Raw genomic sequence first — 23,554 nt, forward strand, 5'->3', positions numbered from 1 at the left:
TTGTCTTAAAGGGCCTCTGTGCTGTTGGCTTCGGCCCCACGCATGCCTCCCAAAGGTCCAGGACCCCATGGTCCTGAGATATGGTAAGACAGACAAATAATAATAAATTCATTCTAATTCAGTATATCATGTTCGCTAAATATTGATCCTCAAAAAATTCGTCTATGGTATATTAACATTTCTCGATAAGTATCGAGAAATGTTATTATTATCTCGATAATAATAAGAATAACACCTAAATGTTATGAATGTTTCAACAGAAAAGCATATAAGTTCACATTCATATAGAAATCTTCATCAATCTTTATCATATTTATTATTTTACAGCACCATCGGTAGAAAATCCATGCAGTACGGCAGTCTGTGGACCAAACAGTCAATGCAGGGAAATAAGCTATCAAGCTGTTTGTTCTTGTTTACCTTCTTACCTAGGCATCCCGCCAGCCTGCAGGCCTGAATGTGTGGTAAACGCGGAGTGCTTACAGAACCAAGCATGTATGGGACAGAAATGTGTAGATCCGTGCATTGGAGCTTGCGGACTAAGAGCAACATGCAAAGTTATAAATCACAATCCTGTATGCACGTGTCCATCATCATACTCAGGCAACCCATTCGTACAGTGTACTTTAGTGTTCAGTAAGTGTAATTTTGTTTTTAGCTACCTAAACCAATAACTTACTATTGTTATTTTGCCTACTAAGATATCGTTTTTATTAAAAAAAAAGTTTAATCCTAATAATTTCTACTGTAGGTACGCCTCAGGTTGTGAACCCATGTCAACCATCGCCATGTGGCCCCAATTCAATCTGCCAGGAAGTTAATGAAAGTCCATCGTGTACATGTATGCCTAATTACAAGGGCCAACCACCCTACTGTAGACCAGAATGTATTAGCAATAGTGAATGTGCATCACACTTGGCTTGTGTCAATCAGAAATGCAGAGATCCATGTGTTGGTGCCTGTGGATCGAATGCTGAATGTAGAGTTGTCAGCCATTCAGCAATGTGCGTATGTACACAAGGCTATGTTGGTGATCCCTTCTCTGAATGCACGTTGCAACCCCCAACTGAAATATTAAGACCTTGCACGCCCTCACCTTGCGGTTCGAATGCAGTATGCAAGGAACAAAATAATGTGGGCTCATGTATGTGCAATGAAGGCTATTTTGGAAACCCATACGAAGGATGTCGTCCAGAATGCGTGACTAATTCTGACTGTCCCGGAAATAAAGCTTGTATTGGAAACAAGTGCCAAGATCCATGCCCTGGCACATGTGGAATTAATGCGGAATGTTCAGTCATTAATCATTCTCCTAATTGCGTTTGTATTGCGGGATACACTGGTAATGCTTTACGCATCTGTAATATTTCTCGTAAGTAATATTTTTATTTTAGTGACCTGTCGTCAGTATAATAATATTTATTTAAATACCTAGTCTGATTAATATAGTATTATTTATTTTAGCTCAAGATACACCTATAAGAAACATATGTTCCCCTAGCCCATGCGGACCGAACAGCCAATGTCGCGAGATTAATAATCAGGCTGTTTGTAGTTGTTTACCCGACTACACCGGCGAACCGCCTTCTTGCAAACCTGAATGTTTATTAAGCTCTGATTGTGCATCAGACAGAACATGCATCAATAAAAAATGCGTTAATCCTTGTCCTGGACCTTGTGGCCAGAAAGCAGAATGCAAAGTATTCAACCATAATCCAATTTGTAGCTGTTTATCAGGCTTTACTGGAGACCCATTTACAAGATGTTATGCAAAGCCAGGTAAGCCCATCGTTCATCGTTTAAATTATTCTTAATATTGATAATTGATATGAAGTAACTAAACTCGACGTGTGAATTATTTTAGTGACACAGCCGACAGTCGTGGAAAGAGACCCGTGCGTACCATCACCGTGTGGTATATATGCATCTTGTCGCAACAATGGCGGGCAAGCATCTTGCTCGTGTTCTCCAGGATACTTTGGAAGCCCTCCCAACTGCCGGCCAGAGTGCATCACCAATCAAGATTGCGTTAGCTCTCTTGCGTGCATCAACGAAAAATGCAGAGATCCTTGCACTGGAGCATGTGGCCAAAACGCACGTTGTTCCGTTTTAAATCATATTTCTATGTGCACATGTATAGAAGGCTTCAAAGGCGATCCTTTCACTGCTTGCAATATTATACAAGAAGGTAATACCTATCATATTAATTGCGCAACAAAGAACACTAATTAATGATATAAAGTGGGTATATTTACATTTGTGTTATGTTTTAGATCCTACACCAACGGATTTATGTAACCCATCGCCTTGTGGTCCCAATGCAGAGTGTAATAATGGAAATTGTAGATGTTTACCTGAATACGGTGGAGATCCTTATATTGGTTGTCGACCACAGTGTACCATAAGTACGGACTGTCAAAGAAACCAAATTTGTATCAACAAGAAATGTGTAAATCCATGCCCCGATACATGTGGTAGCAACGCAATATGCGAAGTCATCACCCATGTACCCATGTGCAGTTGTCCACCAGGTTTCACGGGAAACTCGTTCGTTACCTGTAATACTGTTCAAAGTAAGTGTTATCATAATGACATGTTATATATAAGTAAGTGTTATCATAATGACATAATAAGTATTAAGTATGTACTCATAATATTTTTTTAAATTTACAGCGCCATTATCTACAATGCCATGTAATCCGAGTCCTTGCGGTCCGAATAGCCAATGCCGGGAAATAAATAACGTAGCGGTTTGCTCTTGTCTGCCTGGCTTTTCTGGAAATCCTCCCACATGCAGGTCCGAGTGCACAACAAGCGCCGAATGCGCATTGAACAAGGCTTGTAACAACTACAAATGTGTGAATCCATGCATCGGAGCTTGTGGTATACGGGCACATTGCGAAGTTGTCAACCATAATCCCATTTGTTCTTGTCCAAACGAACTCACGGGTGACCCATTCTCCAGGTGTATTCCAAGACGTAAGTAGTATAACTTTTAACAAAAAAATAACCGACTTCACAAAAGAGTCTAAAATCCGATACCAATCTTTAAATAGTCTTCATTACGAGTTCCAATTTACTAAATGATTCTTTCGGACAGCAAATGCACGAGTTGCTATAAAAATACCGAAATTACTAAAAGGTGTGTTATTAATATTAGATTTTGACCAACTATAATCACCCTTTAAAACATAAATAAATAGAATTTTCGAAATCAGTCGAGCCGAGCCATCTTGGAAATATACGGAAAAATACTTATTTAGCTTCTTATTCTGAAATATTATACTTGATTATTATTAATTGGAATTCCTATTTTTCAGCACTGGATATCCCACCTCAAGTTAATCCATGCCAGCCTTCACCGTGTGGGCCCAACGCAGTTTGTCAAACTATAAATGATTCACCGTCGTGTTCTTGTCTGCCACAATTTATCGGATTACCACCCAATTGTCGCCCTGAATGCTCTAGTAACAGCCAGTGTTCTAATAATTTAGCGTGTATTAATAACAAGTGCGCCGATCCTTGCATAGGTGCTTGTGGCACGATGGCTGAATGTAGAGTTGTTAGTCATACGCCGAACTGTGTGTGCCCTCAGGGATATATGGGTGATCCATTTGTTTTGTGCCGTGTGCAAGTTGATACTGAACAACCACCGCAGCCCTGTACTCCGTCACCTTGCGGAAGCAATGCGGTGTGCAAGGAACGAAACAACGCTGCCTCATGTGTTTGTGCATCAGAATATATTGGAAACCCTTACGAAGGATGCCGACCTGAATGCTCGGTTAATACCGACTGTCCATCTGATAGAATATGTCAGCAAAACAAATGTCGAGATCCTTGTCCTGGCACTTGTGGAGTAAACGCCCAATGTCAAGCGATTAATCACTCTCCGACTTGTACCTGCCTGCAAGAATTTACTGGAAACCCCTTCCAGAATTGCGTTCCTATACGACGTAAGTTCGAAATTCATCATTTTTTATATGAATAGTATTGGTATAAGTATTATAATATGTGTGGTTAAAGACAAGAAGAGGTTTATTTCCTCAAAAGAAACATTCACTTAGTTTAAAATACATACAAGTAAAAAGTTATGACAAATATATATGTGTATTTCAAATAAAGTTTTCTTTTACAGCTGTAGAACACAGAAACCCTTGTTCTCCATCGCCGTGTGGTCCCAACAGTGCCTGCAAAGTAATAAACGATCAAGCAGTTTGCTCTTGTCAGCCCGAATATCAGGGATCTCCACCAAACTGCAGACCGGAATGCATTATCAGTGCCGAGTGTCCGACAAATATGGCTTGCCTTCGTCAGAAATGTACAGATCCTTGCATAGGCCAATGCGGACAGAATGCTAGATGTCACGTTATAAACCATAGTCCAATATGTTCCTGCATCGACCAATATACCGGTGATCCTTTCAGCCGCTGCTACTTAATGACCGTCCCCGTGGAATTTAAACCCCAGGATCCATGCTTACCTTCTCCTTGCGGATCTTTCAGTCAGTGTAGAGATATAGGCGGTATCCCGTCATGCACTTGTTTGCCTACCTATATAGGTGCTCCACCGCAGTGTCGACCCGAGTGTACAATAAATTCGGATTGTCCCAGTAATACAGCATGCATCAATCAAAAATGCAGAGACCCTTGTCCAGGATCATGTGGCTTAAATGCACGTTGTTTAATTCAAAATCATACTCCCATATGTACGTGCATCGATAATTATGTTGGCGATGCCTTCACTGAATGTAAATTACAAGGTAATTTTAATTCTTAATAATACATATATATCATAAACTTATATTAACTTAGACTATGGATAGTATCAATCTCACTAGTTACTAAGCTTATTTTCTGTATTCTACTACCTAATTTCAGCATTACCTTGATTTATATTTAGTACTTAGGATTAAAAAAACATGTAAGCAACATCTGTTACTGTTTGCCTGTAGGTAATTGGGTGAATACTCTAGCAATCTTATTTTATAACTTGTCATTTATAAATATTTTTTGTATTGCACCTGTAGGCAAACCTAAATAAATACTCGTATTTATACCAAGGGCCTGACACTCTTTGTTAGAGAAAGATAGTCTTATCTTACTGCGATTCCTATAAAAGGAAAGAGAAAATAGTGCCATGCTTTGTCTTTATCACCGACGTTATGGCATCATAGCAAGGAGGCGATAGCGAAATACCGAAATTTATAAGAGTGAAAGAGAAAAAGGATTATGCATGAATATATCAATACATGAATATGTCTTTCTCTTACCCCTGGTCGCTCGGTTTCATGTCTATAACTTCTTGTATATACTATGTCTATGTATTATATGTATTTACCATTCCTCAAATAGGTTTGTTAAAAAGGTTAATTTCTCTGTCTCTTTCTCTCTCCTCTAACAAGTATGAGCTCGACCAAGAAAATAAAAAACTTCACCATATGTAAATTCATAACTTTCTTTTACAGTTCCATCTCAGGACGAAATCGACCCTTGTAATCCTTCACCTTGTGGAGCAAATGCAGTATGCAATAACGGACTGTGCACATGTATCCCGGAATATCAAGGGGATCCGTACTTTGAATGTCATCCTGAATGCATTTTGAGTTCTGATTGTTCTCAAGACAAAGCATGTATGCATAACAAATGCGTTAATCCGTGTAATAGTGGTGTATGCGCGAGCAATGCGATATGTGAAGTTATCAGACATATACCGATGTGCCGATGTCCTGAAGCTATGACTGGGAATGCTTTTATTCAATGCACACCCATGGAAGGTAACTACATAGTTTAATAATCATGTATACAAAAACAAATCCAGTTATGTAATTCGATAAAACTACAACTTTTTGGTTTTTTATTTTTATATTTTAGTTGTTAAGCCAGAGCCGTGCCAACCCAGCCCTTGTGGGCCTAATAGCCAATGCCGCAATATTAACGGACAACCAGTGTGCTCTTGCGTAACAGGATTTATCGGAAGTCCACCATCATGCAGACCTGAGTGTACTGTCAGCTCCGATTGCTTACCGAACGAAGCCTGTAGTAACAATAAATGTATTAAGCCATGTCAAGGTGCATGTGGAGTAGAGGCAATATGTCAAGTAATCAATCACAATCCTATATGCTCTTGTCCAACTTCATATACTGGAAATCCATTTATAAGATGCATCGCCCAGCTGTTCGAACAGGAACCAGTAAATCCTTGTATTCCGACACCCTGTGGACCTAATTCGATATGTAAAGAAACCTCAGGATCACCTTCATGTTCCTGCCAAAAAGGATTCATTGGATCTCCGCCTTACTGTAAACCAGAATGTATTAGTAACACAGAATGCCCTACTCATCAAGCTTGCATCAAACAAAAATGTCTAGACCCGTGCATTGGTTCTTGCGGAGTGAATGCTCAATGTCACGTAATCAGCCATTCTCCGGCATGCTCTTGCTTACCAGGATACACAGGAAATCCATTCTTTGAATGTCATACACAATTGCCAGAGCAAGACTTTACATCTCCTTGTCAACCGTCTCCATGTGGTGCTAATGCAATTTGCAAAGAACTGAATGGTGCTGGATCATGCACTTGTCAACCAAATTATTTCGGAAACCCATATGAAGGATGCAGTCCTGAATGTTTAATTAATACTGATTGTCCATCGAACAAAGCCTGCTTACAGAATAACTGTCGTGATCCATGTCCGGGCGCGTGTGCACCGAACGCTTTGTGCCAAGTGGTCAATCATGCTCCACAATGTTCATGTCAAGGAGGTTTTACGGGCGATCCATTCCGCTACTGTGTACCTGAGAGTAAGTTTACATTTTCTAGTAAATTGATAATCAAATTTGAAACAAGTTTTCACCATTGCGTTTATTTTATTTCAGTTCAATATGATACACATAAAGATGTATGTCGCCCATCACCTTGTGGACCAAACAGCAGATGCAAAGAAGTAAATCAGCAAGCTGTGTGTTCTTGTTTACCCGAATACATTGGAACACCTCCAGGATGTCGTCCAGAGTGCACTACTAGTGCTGAATGTTCGAAAGACAAGGCCTGCATCAATCGAAAATGTCAAGCTCCGTGCATTAATGCATGTGGCATAAATTCTGATTGTAGAGTTATTAATCATAGTCCAATCTGCCAATGTAAACCAAGATATACAGGAGATCCCTTCGCAAGGTGTTCGCCTATACCTCGTAAGTTTCCAATACAACATTTCTTTTTATGACTTCCTTTGCTGTCACTTTTTACGACGACCGTCTTCTTCATACAAACGTAGTCTTAATTTTCATCAAAGGATATTGACATATTGAAATATTTTTAAACAATTTGATGTAGGTACGTTATATGGAGAAGGGTTTGTGCACGATCGTCAACTTTCCTCTGAAGGGGGCGTCCATTCGAAAAAGTTATTTTTGGTTTCTTCGTTTAGTCACTATTATTACGTTATCTATATAAGTGTGTATTGTAAAAACTATTTTTGTTTGCAGCACCAGTTGCAAACGCTGAGCTGGAGCCATATAGGAATCCATGCGTACCATCCCCTTGCGGGCCTAATGCGGTGTGCCACGATATTGGAAATATACCCTCGTGTGCATGTATGCCAACTTATGTTGGCAGTCCTCCTAATTGCAGACCAGAATGTACTATAAATTCTGAATGTCCTACATCTCAAGCGTGCATCCAACAGAAATGCCGCGACCCATGTCCTGGTTCTTGCGGTATTAGTGCTATATGTACCGTAACTCAAAACAATCCAATATGCACGTGCCTTGAAGGTTATGCCGGCGACGCATTTACATCCTGCGCTCCTAAACCACAAGTATATTCTGATATTGTCGATAAATGCAATCCATCACCATGCGGATCCAATGCAATTTGTAACGACGGTATATGCACGTGCACATCTGAGCATCAAGGAGACCCGTACGTAGGCTGCCGACCCGAGTGTGTCTTGAGCACTGACTGTCCAAGAGATAAAGCGTGCTCAAAGAATAAATGCATTAATCCATGCTTAGGCACTTGTGCAGCCACTGCTATTTGTGACGTAATCAATCACGTGCCTATGTGTAGCTGTCCTCAGAGAATGACAGGAAATGCATTCTACGACTGTACGGCAATCCAAGGTATTAATTTAACTTACTTTATATAATTTTCATTCATTTAGCATTGGATTTGCGTATAAATAGCGCTTGATTTTACAGTGCTAATACCGACAAACCCCTGCCGACCCTCTCCATGTGGTCCAAACAGTCAATGCCGAGAAATTAATGGACAAGCAGTCTGCAGTTGCGTATCAGGCTACATTGGCAGCCCTCCGCTTTGTCGACCAGAGTGTACAGTCAGTTCAGACTGCCCATTGAATCGAGCCTGCAGCAATCAGAAATGCATCGATCCTTGTGCGGGAGCCTGCGGAGTCGAAGCAAAGTGCGAAGTGGTGAAACACAACCCGATCTGTACTTGTCAAAGAATGTACACGGGAAATCCATTTGTGCGATGCGTACCCTTCGGTAAGTCTCAATAACAACACATTGATTAGGTAGGTACTGATAATTACTACCTAGTACTGATAATTCAAGATCAGCGCGCGGGCGTGGAAACGATTCGCACATTTTTCGCACCTAGATTTCGCGCCTTGGTCCTCGAGTTTTGTCGGTTTTTCGTCCTGCATCAAAGAGAGAACATCACGTCTTCTAAAACGGTTCAAATTTATACATAATGTGTATATTTACTTACGCTATCACAACGTACAATTTTTTTTTAATATTGTTGAAAAATTAAAGCAACGTTTTTTTGTTTTATTTTTTATATATCTAATAATAATAAATAATTAATAAATATTATAGGGACAGTCTTATACAAATTGGCTAAGTCCCACGGTAAGCTCACGAAGGCTTGTGTTGTGGGTACTCAGACAACGATATATATAATACTTATACAAACACTTAAATACATATAGAAAACATCCATGACTCAGGAACAAATATCTGTGTTCATCACACAAATAAATGCCCTTACCGGGATTCGAACCCAGGACCATCGGCTTCACAGGCAGGGTCACTACCCACTAGGCCAGACCGGTCGTCATCTGTACCTGTTAAACAAACTTCATATCGACAATTTATAAAAACCGGCCAAGCATGAGTCGGATATAAGAAAAAAAACGTGATAAAAAATGTGACGGTAATGGTACGAAACCCTTGTGGCGCGAGTGAGATATTCACTCATGCCATGCATGGGTTATTTTCTCTTTGTACTATTTTTCTGTTATTTTCAGCTCCCACGCAAGACCCTGTAGCTCCATGCACGCCTTCGCCGTGTGGCCCGAATTCTATCTGTAAGGAAACTTCAGGGACACCATCGTGCACTTGCATGCCTAACTTCTTCGGATCACCACCATATTGCAGACCTGAATGTTCTAGTAACAGCGAATGCCCACCCAACAAAGCCTGCATCAATTCAAAATGTTCAGACCCGTGTATCAATGCATGTGGTACTAATGCGCAATGCAGAACGATAAGCCATTCTCCAATGTGTTTCTGCGATAATGGTTTTACTGGCGACGCCTTTTCTAACTGCTATGTTCAAGATGTAATACAAGAAATACCAACTCCTTGTGATCCAACACCTTGTGGTGCTAATGCAGTGTGCAAAGAATTGAACTTCGCTGGATCATGTACTTGTCTGCCAGACTATATAGGGAATCCATATGAAGGATGTCGACCCGAATGCACAGTTAATACTGACTGTACGTCAAACAAAGCTTGCATACGTAATAAATGTCAAGACCCTTGTCCAGGCACATGTGGAACGATAGCGACATGTACTGTCGTTAATCACTTACCATCTTGTACTTGCTTGCCTGGATTTACTGGTGACCCGTATCGGCAGTGCCTGATTCAGAATGGTAATTATTATTCAAACACATTATTTCACGAGTATATTGCTATACAGTAGCGGCAAATAATCTATCATATTTTTTAGACATATTTGCATAATTTTTTGGTAATTTCTCAAAAACGGCTTTACCTTTAGCGATTTCGATGAAATTTATAATATAGGAAAGTATGAAAACGACAATTCGATCAACCTAGGGTACATTTTTAAATTTTTAAAACAATTAGTTTGGCCGAGTTTTCGCGGTAGCCCGGTGGGTATTAAATTGTAAAGTAATGATTCGATTTATTTTCAAACCAGAGGCTAACGAGGGCGAAACATCGATCCATCTAGGTTTTATTGTTGGTAAGATTCGCTTTTGAGTGTTTTCAAATACGAAATTCATTATTTATAACATACATTAATTGGTGTGTGTGAAGTCCCCAATCCGCATTGTGCTAACGTGGCTGCCTATTGCCACGTGCAGTGGGACGTAAGTATATAGATATATAGTCGTGATGATGATACAATCATTGTTTATATGATATAAAGTCTAATTTCAAGAATTTTTGGATGAATGCCTGCATAAAAATAACAATATGATAGATTTTTTGCGGCTACTGTATGTAAAATGTGAATACCCTTTCCAAAGCAGTCATGGGTCTACTTTTAGTCACTAGTAATTGATTCATGTTTACAGAAGCTACACCGGAACCTGTTACTCCATGTGTACCAAATCCGTGTGGACCAAACAGCGTCTGTCGGGCAGTAAATGGACAAAGCGCTTGTTCGTGTATGGCTAGCTACATCGGTTCGCCACCTGGTTGTAGACCTGAGTGTACCGTTAGCTCGGAATGTTCTACCAATAGAGCATGCATTGATCAGAAATGTGCTGATCCATGCCCCGGACGTTGTGGTTTAAACTCAGACTGCAGAGTTATTAATCATAGTCCTCTGTGCTCATGTTCGCCTGGATTCACAGGCGATCCATTCACCCGCTGCTATCCGCAACGTAAGTCCTTAAACTTTGACATTAATAATGTATAAGTAGAAAAAATGCAATAACATTTTTTAATAATGTGAGATTATTCGGCCTAATGATTGGATGTACTTTCTTTTAGAACCATTGCAATTACCACCAGAATCGACGAGAAACCCATGCGTCCCAAATCCTTGTGGAGACAATTCAATTTGTCGAGAAATAAATGGAGGTCCATCTTGCAGTTGTATGCCACAATATCAAGGACTGCCTCCTAATTGTAGACCTGAATGTGCTATTAACCAGGACTGCCCGTCTAACATGGCATGCATAAATATGAAATGCCGTGATCCATGTCCAGGAAGCTGCGGAGAAAACGCGATATGCACAGTCTTTAATCATTCTCCGTCTTGCACATGCTCTCAAGGTTATAGTGGCGATTCGTTTGTTGCCTGTAGACCAATTCCACCGGAAAGGGGTAAAATAATCACAAAAAAATTTCAAATATTTAAAGAACTCATAAATTATTAAATTTATTTTTAATTAATCTGTTCTATTTTTTAGATGAATTACCATCTGATCCTTGTAATCCTTCACCGTGTGGTATCAACGCCCAATGCAGAAATGGGGAATGCACGTGTATTAGTGACTACCAGGGAGATCCATATTTCGCTTGCAAACCCGAATGCGTATCGAGTACAGACTGTGCTCCGGACAGAGTTTGTTCCAGGAACAAATGTATCAATCCATGCCCTGCAATGTGTGCAGCAACCGCTCAATGTAACGTTTATAATAACATACCAATTTGCACATGTCCAGAAGGTACTTCAGGAAATGCATTTACTGGATGCCATACAATCACAGGTACGTTGTACAACATTTTTAAACTAAATAATTTTTAGTAAATGTTTCAGGACATAAACTAATTATAGCAATTTGCTATGAAATAATAAGTAACTATCATAGTGATTAGTGAATGAGTGCAAATCAATAATTATTTATTCCGGAATATTACATACCAAACAATAGGTGATAATCTAATAATGTAATTTAATTAACTTATTCCATGGGAAAAGGGTAAGTGTCTACTTTGGGATGCGACATGTGTCAGCACGTATGCCGCTTTGTACAATGGTCGGACGGTCCGGACGGCAGGAGCGGCGGCACTTAGGAAGCGCGACAAGTACTCGGCGCTGCTGACTAGATATATTTTTGTCCCTTTAACAGTGGAGACGTCCGGGTGTTGGTGTGCCGAGGCCAAAATTTTCTTAGGCGAATTGGGGCAGCGTTTCAGGGGGAGGGGTCATGACCCTCGTTCCAGGTCATTCCTGATGCAGAGGCTGTCTATCGCGATCCAGCGTGGCAACGCGGCGAGCGTGGTGGGCACCTTTGCTTCTGGAAGGGCACGGGATGAGTGGTTTGACTAAGTTCTTAATTGTGTCTTTTTTTAGTTTAGTTTTAATTTAGTTTAGTTTATAGTCAATTTTAGGGTAATTTATTATGTACCTACTCGTATTGATTGAATATAGTTACACTGAGTATGATATTTATGATTATGATGTATTGTATTATGATTTTGGTTTAATATAATGTAATTAACATCATCAGCGTCATCATCATCGGCAAACCCCTACCGCTTGCTTTATGTCGCCTTCTTTTTTTGGGTGAGAAAAATGGCATACAGCCCAGTTTGTTGACTATGGATGTATTTATTGCAGTGTCTTTGGTCGAACCGTGTAATCCAAGTCCATGCGGTCCGAATAGCCAATGCCGTTCAATCAATAATCAAGCAGTATGTTCTTGTTTACCTACGTTTATTGGGAACCCGCCATCATGCCGACCGGAATGCACTATCAGCGCCGAATGTCCGCAGAATGAAGCTTGCAACAATCATAAATGTATCAACCCGTGTGTTGGTGCTTGCGGCTATGCAGCTAAATGTGAAGTTATAAATCACAACCCGATATGTTCGTGTCCAAACCAATATACAGGAAATCCATTTACTCAATGCACTCCAATACGTAAGTAACCATCGTTCGCTTGTTTCCTTCTATAAAGTATGTAAGAGCAATAGCACTGAAACAATTTCTGATTACAACATGACACGAATACTTCTGATTACAGCTGCCATGCCAATACCGCAGGGAGACCCATGTACGCCTTCTCCATGTGGACCGTATTCGGTTTGCAAAGTGATTGGAGAGTCGCCATCATGTACATGTCAACCCGATTACTTAGGCCAACCTCCCAGTTGTCGTCCAGAGTGTGTCAGTAATTCAGAATGTAGAAGCGATTTAACATGCATTTATCAAAAATGCAAAAATCCCTGCCCGGGTAGTTGTGGATATAATGCAGACTGTAAAATTATTAGCCATGCTATGGTCTGCACCTGTCCTTTCGGCTTATCTGGAGATCCTCTTGTTTCCTGTAATTCTATTCCAGGTAAGATACCTACTAATAATAAAATTAAAATAACGCTAGATGACAAATTTTTATTAATGGTATCAATCGATCAGGTTTGTTTTTGGAATCTATATGGACCTACAGCCTTAAATCAATACAAAAATCTGAAATGATAATCAAAGTCCAACAGTTGTACTTCACTCGCGAAACGCTCCTAGCAAAACGATAAGTGAACGTGACGTCAAGGTCACTGAGAGCCCATCTTGAAGTATGGAAAATAAGACAAATTGCGATTTTGTCGGTGAAATATTGCGTTTATGCATATAGTTGCCATACAATCTTTTTTTGATAAAATGGTACCCTTACTTTATTCCTTTTTGGAAGTTAAAACAGACTTTAAATTTTGAAAGTAGTAAAGTAAAGGATTCGTATAGGAGGTGCAAGCACGTACTGCTCGCCCTTAGAGTTGGTCAAAGGCGCCTAGCCGTTCAAAGATAGCATAGAATTTGGGACGGGTACCGCCGTGGCCGGGTGGTCTAGTGGTCAGGACGTTAGCCGAAGACGCGAGTTCGATTCCCGACTCGGCCACCGGTGGACTTGGTTACTTTTTCTTTAGTGTATGATATCTATATCAGTTTATAAAAATATAATTGTCTTTTACAGATTCCATCGTTTATGATTCTCCTTGTGAGCCATCGCCGTGTGGACTTAACGCAGAGTGTTCTGAACGAAACGGAGCGGGCGCATGCAGATGTATTGAATCGTATGTCGGTAACCCATACGAAGGATGTCGCCCAGAATGTGTCATAAATACAGACTGCCCACCCATGTTAGCTTGCATTCAAAACAAGTGCAAAAATCCTTGCCCTGGTGTATGTGGATCAAATGGTATTTGTCAAGTTGTGAATCATCTACCCACATGTTATTGTCCTCCAGGACTAACTGGCAATCCATACTCCTACTGCGTACCACAATTGGAAGGTATTATTTTGTTACACTGCTACGTAATAATTCTTTATGTTTTAGTATAGTCATATATTTGAATTAAAAAGTAAAACATTTTATTTCAGATGAAATTAAACCGGCGCCGTGCACTCCATCTCCATGCGGACCGAATAGTCAATGTCGAGAGGTGAACTCTCAAGCAGTATGCAGCTGCTTATCAGAATTTATCGGTTCTCCACCAAACTGCCGGCCGGAATGCACGATTAATAGCGAATGTCAGACAGATAAAGCATGCATAAATCGCAAGTGCGTTGATCCCTGTGTTGGTCAATGTGCTAGAAATGCTAATTGTAGGGTAATATCACATAATCCGATATGCTCCTGCCAAGAACGGTTTACTGGAGATCCTTTTACCAACTGTATGCCAAGTAAGTTGTCTGTACTTATTTGGGGCATTTTCTATGAAAAGGGACCTTACTGTCGATGGCGCTTACGCCGCACACCGTCGCGCGGCATTGTATTTATATCAGAGCATCGTTTAAAATGGCGTAAGCGACATCGACAATAAGGTCCCTTTTTATAGAAAATATCACATTTAAGTATTTAATCTCTTTTGAACGTTAGAATTTATTTATTTAATTTGGTATATTTATTTCATGTCTCTTCTCGTGCCTGAGAATAATAGAAAATGTTTACGTTATTGACAAATATATGTCTTGTGATATCGTCTTCTGTCTGTCTATGTATACAATGTAATTTATTTACAGTTGTAGAGTCGATTTCACCGCCACCTGCAGAAGTCAACCCGTGCATCCCGTCGCCGTGTGGACCGAATTCAGAATGCCAAGTATACGGAGGCAGCGCTCGATGCATCTGTTTACCGAACTACATAAGTTCACCACCTCGATGCAGGCCGGAATGTGTGACCAGCGCGGAATGTAGTGCTGCAACTGCTTGCATTAACAACCGCTGCGCGGATCCATGTCCCGGAGCTTGTGGTCTTCGTGCCCAATGCAGCGTCGTTAACCACATGCCGATCTGTTTATGTACACCTGGCAACACTGGGGATCCGTTCGTTGCCTGTCACTATATGCCGCCCGAAGGTTAGTTACATATCAAAATATAAAGTTGCTTAGAATGTGATCCCGTAAAATGACACAGAACCGTAAGCAGCAAACAGCTAACTAATTAACACTGTTTTTTTTTTTTCATTTTAGTTTCAATAGATCCGTGTTCTCCTTCTCCATGTGGTTCTAATGCAGTCTGTCGAGATGGCACCTGTACATGTTTACCTGAATATCAAGGTGATCCTTATTTCGGTTGCCATCCTGAATGCGTTTTGAACACCGAATGTCCACGCGACAAAGCATGTATGAACAATAAATGCAAAGATCCTTGCGTTGGAACATGTGGCAGCGGCGCTATTTGTGAAGTTTTCAATCATATTCCTATGTGCTCTTGCCCACCGAGCTATACCGGATCGCCATTCTCGTACTGTACTGAAGTTATTGGTAAGTATTATGTTTCTATAAAATAAAATAAAAACTTTTATTTGCATAAATAATGGTACAACAAGATGATATTGGAAAGGTTTTCCCGTACAGTGACATATTTTGCTGGTTAAGCATGCAAATGTTATCTTAAAAAAGTAAAGCTTAATGCCGTTATTCATAAACGCTTGTCTGTCATTTTAAGATTTGTGTTTATTAGAAAGGGACACAATTTTACAAAAGTTTGCTGGGTTTTATGAATAAGGGGGTAAATTATTAAAATCGTAATAAAGAGCGTCCATGATAAAATGTGGGCTTGCATGTGTTATTTTTTTAAGAGATGATAATTTGGAATCATTTTTTTTGTAAATCATTGGCTCGGTTGTAATGAGCCGGTAAAGTTATTTTTCCCCTCACTAGCTCGGAAAGTTGTCGTTTATCCTTCAATACAAGCGGGGAAAAACGCGTTTTATCCACTAGTGGGGAAAGTAATTTGACCTTGGATGGAGCGTGTTTAAGTAGCTTGACAGATAACAAAACGTAGAACGCTCATGATAATGGTTCGTTCGATATTAATTATCATTAAATAAATGGTTTGAGAATCTAATAAAAAATACCAAATTTAGCTTTATTTAATGATTTTAAGTCATAAACCTTAAAATTCCATAAGAAACGTTAGATTTTTTATAATGATGTTAAATATAATTCTGAACGCACAAGTTGAGTCGATGCAATTTCAAAACGCATCGTTGACATTTCATACGTCAGAACAGAAATGTCAACATTGTCAACAAAATTTTTACTGTTCTTCTCACCGACTCACGTAAAAATCAGAATTTCTAGTGTTTTCTGTTATAATATCGTAAAAAAATTAGTGATTCCAGTGATGAAGATGATCTAACGCCTGTGGATGTTGCACTTTCCTTGCTATAGTGAGGGGAAAAGTTTTGTGTTACACACGGGTGCAAATGTATTTTACTTCTCGTGTGTTGAAACACTCGCTACGCTCAGGATTCTATTTTAGAACCAATCGCTTCGCTCGTGGTTCAACTATAGAATCCTTTCGCTTGCTCATGTTTCAATTCCACACTCGCGGGTAAAATACAACTTTGCACCCTTGTATAACAAATAACTATTTCAACACACTTGCTCAAAACGACGTTTTTATTCCACCGATCTTTGGCTCATAATCAGTGATCGGAATAGGCAGAGTATAAATACCTAAACTTGGTAGAACAAAGTCATAAAGTGGAGACTGCCTTGCGATAACATTTTTTTTCGGGACTAAAGTCCCGGAAACGTACGGAGTAAATAATATTGTTATAAATACGGTAAAAAACAATGCATTCCTCGTTTTTGTCCAATACAAGCAATAGGCGTAAAATAAAATAACCAATTTGTTTCTGCAACTTTCCATATATATTTCTTAAATCTAAATACACACATATTGTCAATTAAATATTAGTTGCGAATATGATCCTGATTCTGACGACATATACTTAGATTTAAGAAATATACATAATCATTATTATTATTTTTTAATGTTATAAGCTTTATTGAAAAGATGATAAATAAAATTTACATTAATTGTATAAAACAATCATTGTACGTCGCGAGACATATTACAATCTCGTACCTTAACTTAAGCAACTCAGCAAGCTTCGTTGCTTAAACACGGTACTCGACTGAAAAGCTCTCTATTATATCACGATTGTATAAAATACTATTGTTCTCTGTAATATGTCTCGCGACGTACAATGATTGTTTTATACAATTAATGTAAATTTTATTTATCATCTTTTCAATAAAGCTTATAACATTAAAAAATAATAATAATGATTATGTATATTTCTTAAATCTAAGTATATGTCGTCAGAATCAGGATCATATTCGCAACTAATATTTAATTGACAATATGTGTGTATTTAGATTTAAGAAATATATATGGAAAGTTGCAGAAACAAATTGGTTATTTTATTTTACGCCTATTGCTTGTATTGAACAAAAACGAGGAATGCATTGTTTTTTACCGTATTTATAACAATATTATTTACTTCGTACGTTTCCGGGACTTTAGTCCCGAAAAAAAATGTTATCGCAAGGCAGTCTCCACTTTATGACTTTGTTCTACCAAGTTTAGGTATTTATACTCTGCCTATTCCGATCACTGCTCATAATCCTAGATATTAAGAGGCCGGTGTCGATTTTAGTCGCAAAAATGTAAAATTGATAGATTTAGTCCGTGAAATTTTACACCTTTTGTTACCTAATTGAAATAACAAGTACTGGTTTCTATTAGCACGTCTTCTTATCTTACCTTTTATCAGATTAATTTTTTGAAAACAGACTCACTAAATTAGTAATACACTAGTTTGCGTAAAGCACTGATTTTATCGCTCATATTTGTAAATTTCGTAAAGTTTGGACTGCTAAACATGGTAATTTTGTATTACACATATCCTGTACTTGACCAGACCATAGATTAGTATATGTTATTACTGTAATAGATAAGAAACTCTCGGACATTTCACGTTCACGTCTCTACTAGTGCTGCCCCTAGCGGTCCTGCTCTCAACTAATGAGACTGTATATGCAGTAAACACGCACACATGTACACACACACACACACACACACACACGTACTTATGGGTTCTTTACCTACATGTAACAACTTTAATATTGGAAACTGATTTATGTAGTAATCTTTGTCGTACCAATTTCCATTTGCTTAGAAAACTACATAAATCAGTTTTTCAGAATAAATAAATGAAAACTTATGTTGAATCAAGTACAATATATTATTTATAAGTACCTACTTATTTACATACGTTCCATTCCAAGTAACTAAGACACATGCAAATACAGCGACGCTTTAAGCGCACTTCCGTGAAAATAACTTAACAGCAAGTATGTAACAATTTATTTCCTGACTATGTTTTAAACAATAATTAGAGGCAACCTAATTCATTTCTTCTTCTTGATCCCAAAATAACTTGGAAAGCTTCAATAGTTTGATCCAACTTTTTTGATTTAATTTAGATCCATTTTTGTCGCATATTTCATAGTTTTGAGAACATTCAAGCTTTTTATCCACAATTTGTGGTGCGGTGATCTGGGTGTTACAGCGCATTAGATTAGGTAGATTTTCCTTTTTTAGGTTCACTGAAATTGCCATTGACAACATCGAAAAACTTATCGAAGAAAAGCACGATACCTGCCGTGTCGCAACTTTATTCTGAAAGCTTTTTAATACCTGAAAATATATTAACAGTTAAGATGTTATCAAAAGTATAAAAAGGTTATTTTACAGCGAAACAGGACAAGTGTTGAGCATGCATTTTAAGGGTGTGCTATTGTCACATTTAATGTTAGGTAACAAGAAATCAGTGAATCGGGATATTATTCATGTAAAATGTCGACAAAGGTAACGTATTGTGGTTGGATTTTATCAGTAGATGTATTTTATCAGTAGATGTATGTCTTTCTAATTTTGGCAGGTTGTAGTTGATTTATCAGATTAAGACCTAGGCACGGAAAATAGTATCTTAATTATGATAATCAGAGCAACGTGTATGACGGGCCTTACGGGCACTAAGAATGGTGCTAGTTCAACGGCTGTTATTTGAAATGTTACAATGTTCCATGTTCCATCGCCAACATTTCATAAATATGCTTTACCCGAAGCCTCTATCAAAGCTTTTGATAAAGATGAAATAATAAATAAATGTTCAGGAGGTATATATATATTATAAACTCGAAAATTTACTTACCTTGCCCTTATACCGATGTACATACAAGAAGGTACACAGATTCGGCGCGGCCCGGCCGGCATTGCTTTTCATCTTGCCTGCGTTGGTTTGGTTGAATGAGTAAGAGCACAACTCAACACAACTTACAAGGTTGGTTGTGATATAAAGAAACGCTGTTTGTTAATATCTTAACATAAATCTGACCAAAAATATGTTTAAACGGAATTTATATTAAAAAACAACTTAGAAATAATTTCAAAATTTCCCGTCAAACCAAACGTCATTTGGTTTTTTTATTCGTCTAAATACGTCAGTCTGTCATTGTACGGTGTTTGCACTACATATTAAAAAAACTACTTTTACGTTTCAAATTTATTTTGTTTCCTAGTTCATTTGCAACGTAAGGTTAGTAACACTATCAAAACATTTTTTATTAAAATATATTCTTCTAGATTTAATTAAATACGATTAAGTTACCTGCTTAAATATTTGTTTTGGTATATTTTGTTTTCTACTATCTACACACAAGAATGATATCTAGCCACACTCAGCCCTCCTTATGCTAAAGGCGGTATCTCAAAAACGAATGAACTGGAAATGGAACGTTATGATTCAAATTTAAGGTACTTATTTGCATGCAATTTTCAATTGAGATACCGCTTTTTAGCTCAGCAGGGCACCACGGCTGAGGAATATATGTCCAGCATAACCCAGAGATGGCATTATTATCAGCATTACATTACTCCTCTTCAGAAATACTATACCAGTATCAGACTACATTTTTATTATTATGACTTTGAAGTAGTGTAAATGAAAGTTAGACGAAATCAATTTTCTCCAGAAATTACTTCAAAACAAGTGACAATTTCTCTGAAAATCGACTTTATTTCAACGTAATTTTGATACTTAAACAATGTACAACATTTGCTGAAACTATTCTTATACATCAATTTGTATAATTTACCACCATGTTTTTTTGATGAATGTATAAAAACTGCCCCTTCTCTTCATGCATTACCGGTGACGCACGCTTGCGACCTCATTATTAAAAGGCAAGATGAGAAGACGTGCTAATAGAAATCAATACTTGTTATTTAGATATTACGTAACAAAACGTGTATAATTTCAACGACTAAATTTATCAATTTTACATTTTTGCTCCAAAATCGACTACGGCCTCTTAAACACGCGTGCTCTTTTAGTGTATTATTCCACTCGTGCTTTTTCATTATATTATCCGACTGAGTTAAGAAGGTAACTGATTGCTAATAATATGCATGGAAAGGGAGCCTTCTTTAATTGGTCGGACTGGCGGGCACCGGCGCGCCCGACCGCCTGCGCGGTGCGCGGCCCGACCGGCCCGCTCGGTTCGCCGCCCGCGGCCGGGGCGAGGGGCGGCCGGCAGTATGACAGATGCAACACACAATACTAACTGTTTTAACTATTAAAATTTGATTTATATGAGTATCTTTTTTTTTCTCGCAAGTGTGTTGAAAAACGTCGTATGTAACGCGTGTGCATTGGTCATTACACACATCGGCTTTCTTATTGCGCGCTCGCTTACAGCTCGCGCGCACAATATCGCCTCGTGTGTAATGACCAACTTAGCACACTTGTATCATAATGTACTATTAATTTATTTATTTATTTCACGCTAGCCTAATGCAGGTAGGGAACTTCATCGGTAATACTTATTTTTCTCGCTTTTGCAGACATGCCAACCAACTTATGTCAACCGTCCCCGTGTGGGCCCAACAGTCAGTGCAGAGAAGTAAATGGAAACGCGGTGTGCGTTTGTATTCAAGGCTACATAGGTAGCCCTCCAAATTGTCGACCAGAATGTACAATAAGCGCCGAATGTGCATTAAATCGAGCTTGCTCTAATCAAAAGTGCATTGATCCATGCCCAGGAGCATGCGGTCGTAACACTCAATGCATAGTGGTGAACCACAATCCAGTGTGTACTTGTTTGACTGGATATTCCGGCGATCCATTTTCATATTGCCAATTTATTCGTAAGTAACCAATGTTCAAATATTTATAACAAGAACAGTTGTCGAAATAGGTAAACAAAAAATATCACATTGTACATATTTTTGCAGCTCCAGCACCGCCAGTGAAGGTCAATCCATGCCTACCGTCTCCTTGTGGACCAAATTCGCAATGCAATGAAAATGGTGAAAATTACGTTTGCACGTGCTTACCCGAATTTGTTGGTACACCACCCAATTGCCGACCCGAATGTACTAGTAACACTGAATGTGCTTTGAAAATGGCATGTATCAATAGGAAATGTGTAGACCCTTGCATCGGTTCATGCGGCTTGAACGCTGAATGTAGAGTTGTAAGCCATACACCGATATGCTTATGTCAAAATGGATATACTGGTGATCCGTTCCTTACGTGTACTTACCTTGAAGTTGTTGCTACGGAACTGGAACGCACTACACCGTGCATTCCTTCACCATGCGGTGTCAACGCAGAATGCCGTGAACAATACAACGCCGGGTCTTGTACTTGCCTAGAAGGTTATTTCGGAAACCCATACGAGGCCTGTAAACCAGAATGCGTACTTAACTCGGACTGTCCGGCCAATCTAGCTTGCCGAAATAATAAATGCTATGATCCCTGTCCTGGCACTTGCGGACTAAATGCGCTATGCAATGTAATCAATCATATTCCGAGCTGCTCTTGTTTAGACCAACACTACGGGGATCCTTACAAAATATGCACATTTAAGCTTCAATGTGAGTATCAATTTCTACTTAATACACTAATTATTTTTAATTAACAGTCATACTCTACTATTAATATTTAGTATATCTTGTTGATAACATTTGTTTATGAATATATATTTTATTAATTTCAGCTGAAATACATGATCCTTGTGATCCGTCACCATGCGGGCCTAATAGTCAATGCAGGTCTCAGAATGGGTTGTCTATCTGCACGTGCTTGGATGGATACCAAGGATCACCTCCAATGTGCCGGCCAGAATGTTTAACTAGCTCCGAATGTTCCATGGATAAGGCCTGTGAAAACCTTAAGTGTATGAATCCATGCCCGAAAGGCTGCGGTGTTAATTCAGACTGCAGAGTTATTAAGCATAACGCCATTTGTACATGCAGACAAGGTTATACTGGAGATCCATTCTCACAATGTTACGTGTCTCCAATACCAGAACGGCCGCTTATGGATCCGGTTAACCCATGCATACCTTCGCCATGTGGTTCGAACGCTATATGCCGTGACATCGGTGGCCTCCCTTCGTGTACATGCAATGTTGGATACCTTGGCAGCCCACCGAACTGCAAACCGGAATGTGTTGTAAATGCCGATTGTAGCAATGACAGAGCTTGCATAAACATGAAATGTGAAAATCCATGTTTAGGTTCATGCGGAGTAAATGCTGTATGCAATGTGGTTAATCACGTGCCTATGTGTTCGTGTCTAGAAGGATATCAAGGAGATCCCTTTGCCATTTGCAACCGTAAACATTCAGGTACGATCTATAATATACTAGCGACCCGCCCCGGCTTCGCACCGGTGCAATGCTGATGTATTATACATATAAACCGCATCAAAATCCGTTGCGTAGTTTTAAAGATCCAAGCATACATAGGGACAGACATCCATCCAGACAGCAGGAAGCGAGTTTGTTTAATACTATGTAGTGATATTGAATGTTCACGAGACTGGAAACATGATAGTTAACGCAGATCTTTTTTAGCACATTGACATTATGGAAATTGCTTTTATTTCAGAACCACCACAAAAGACAGATCCTTGTAATCCGACACCGTGTGGGGCAAATGCTCAATGCAATAACGGCATATGCACATGTCTCGCTGAATACTCCGGGGATCCATATTTCGGTTGCCGTCCTGAGTGCGTGCTGAGCTCAGACTGCCCTCTGGACAAGGCTTGCGTGCGATCCAAATGCGTTGACCCATGTCGAAACATGTGCGGTGTGAATGCCGAGTGCAACGTTTACAACCATGTTGCAGTATGCAGTTGCCCGGCTAGTATGACGGGTAATGCTTTCAGCCAATGCAGCATAATCGAAAGTAAGTATAGGTGCTAAAGGTATTTCAAGTATTATATGTACCTGTTTTCGA

General features: G+C 39.1%; 1 protein-coding gene across 1 annotated transcript in view; it reads left to right on the forward strand.

The window, feature by feature from the left end:
• LOC134742125 (uncharacterized) overlaps positions 1 to 23,554 on the forward strand; it is a 161,954-nt gene that overhangs the window by 108,761 nt on the left and 29,639 nt on the right. The window contains exons 80-106 of the mRNA XM_063675087.1: positions 328 to 636; positions 752 to 1,372; positions 1,465 to 1,779; positions 1,865 to 2,188; positions 2,274 to 2,573; positions 2,674 to 2,979; positions 3,321 to 3,953; positions 4,136 to 4,759; positions 5,465 to 5,773; positions 5,871 to 6,800; positions 6,876 to 7,190; positions 7,485 to 8,120; positions 8,199 to 8,504; positions 9,272 to 9,901; positions 10,571 to 10,882; positions 10,992 to 11,327; positions 11,414 to 11,713; positions 12,568 to 12,870; positions 12,974 to 13,291; positions 13,916 to 14,233; positions 14,323 to 14,625; positions 14,965 to 15,300; positions 15,415 to 15,708; positions 21,149 to 21,451; positions 21,539 to 22,183; positions 22,306 to 22,938; positions 23,201 to 23,503. Of these exons, the coding sequence (XP_063531157.1) occupies positions 328 to 636; positions 752 to 1,372; positions 1,465 to 1,779; positions 1,865 to 2,188; positions 2,274 to 2,573; positions 2,674 to 2,979; positions 3,321 to 3,953; positions 4,136 to 4,759; positions 5,465 to 5,773; positions 5,871 to 6,800; positions 6,876 to 7,190; positions 7,485 to 8,120; positions 8,199 to 8,504; positions 9,272 to 9,901; positions 10,571 to 10,882; positions 10,992 to 11,327; positions 11,414 to 11,713; positions 12,568 to 12,870; positions 12,974 to 13,291; positions 13,916 to 14,233; positions 14,323 to 14,625; positions 14,965 to 15,300; positions 15,415 to 15,708; positions 21,149 to 21,451; positions 21,539 to 22,183; positions 22,306 to 22,938; positions 23,201 to 23,503 (11,262 nt within the window). The remainder of the gene's footprint in view (positions 1 to 327; positions 637 to 751; positions 1,373 to 1,464; positions 1,780 to 1,864; positions 2,189 to 2,273; positions 2,574 to 2,673; positions 2,980 to 3,320; positions 3,954 to 4,135; positions 4,760 to 5,464; positions 5,774 to 5,870; positions 6,801 to 6,875; positions 7,191 to 7,484; positions 8,121 to 8,198; positions 8,505 to 9,271; positions 9,902 to 10,570; positions 10,883 to 10,991; positions 11,328 to 11,413; positions 11,714 to 12,567; positions 12,871 to 12,973; positions 13,292 to 13,915; positions 14,234 to 14,322; positions 14,626 to 14,964; positions 15,301 to 15,414; positions 15,709 to 21,148; positions 21,452 to 21,538; positions 22,184 to 22,305; positions 22,939 to 23,200; positions 23,504 to 23,554) is intronic.

The sequence above is a fragment of the Cydia strobilella genome, chromosome 6, assembly GCF_947568885.1.
Source record: "Cydia strobilella chromosome 6, ilCydStro3.1, whole genome shotgun sequence".
NCBI lineage: Eukaryota > Metazoa > Arthropoda > Insecta > Lepidoptera > Tortricidae > Cydia > Cydia strobilella.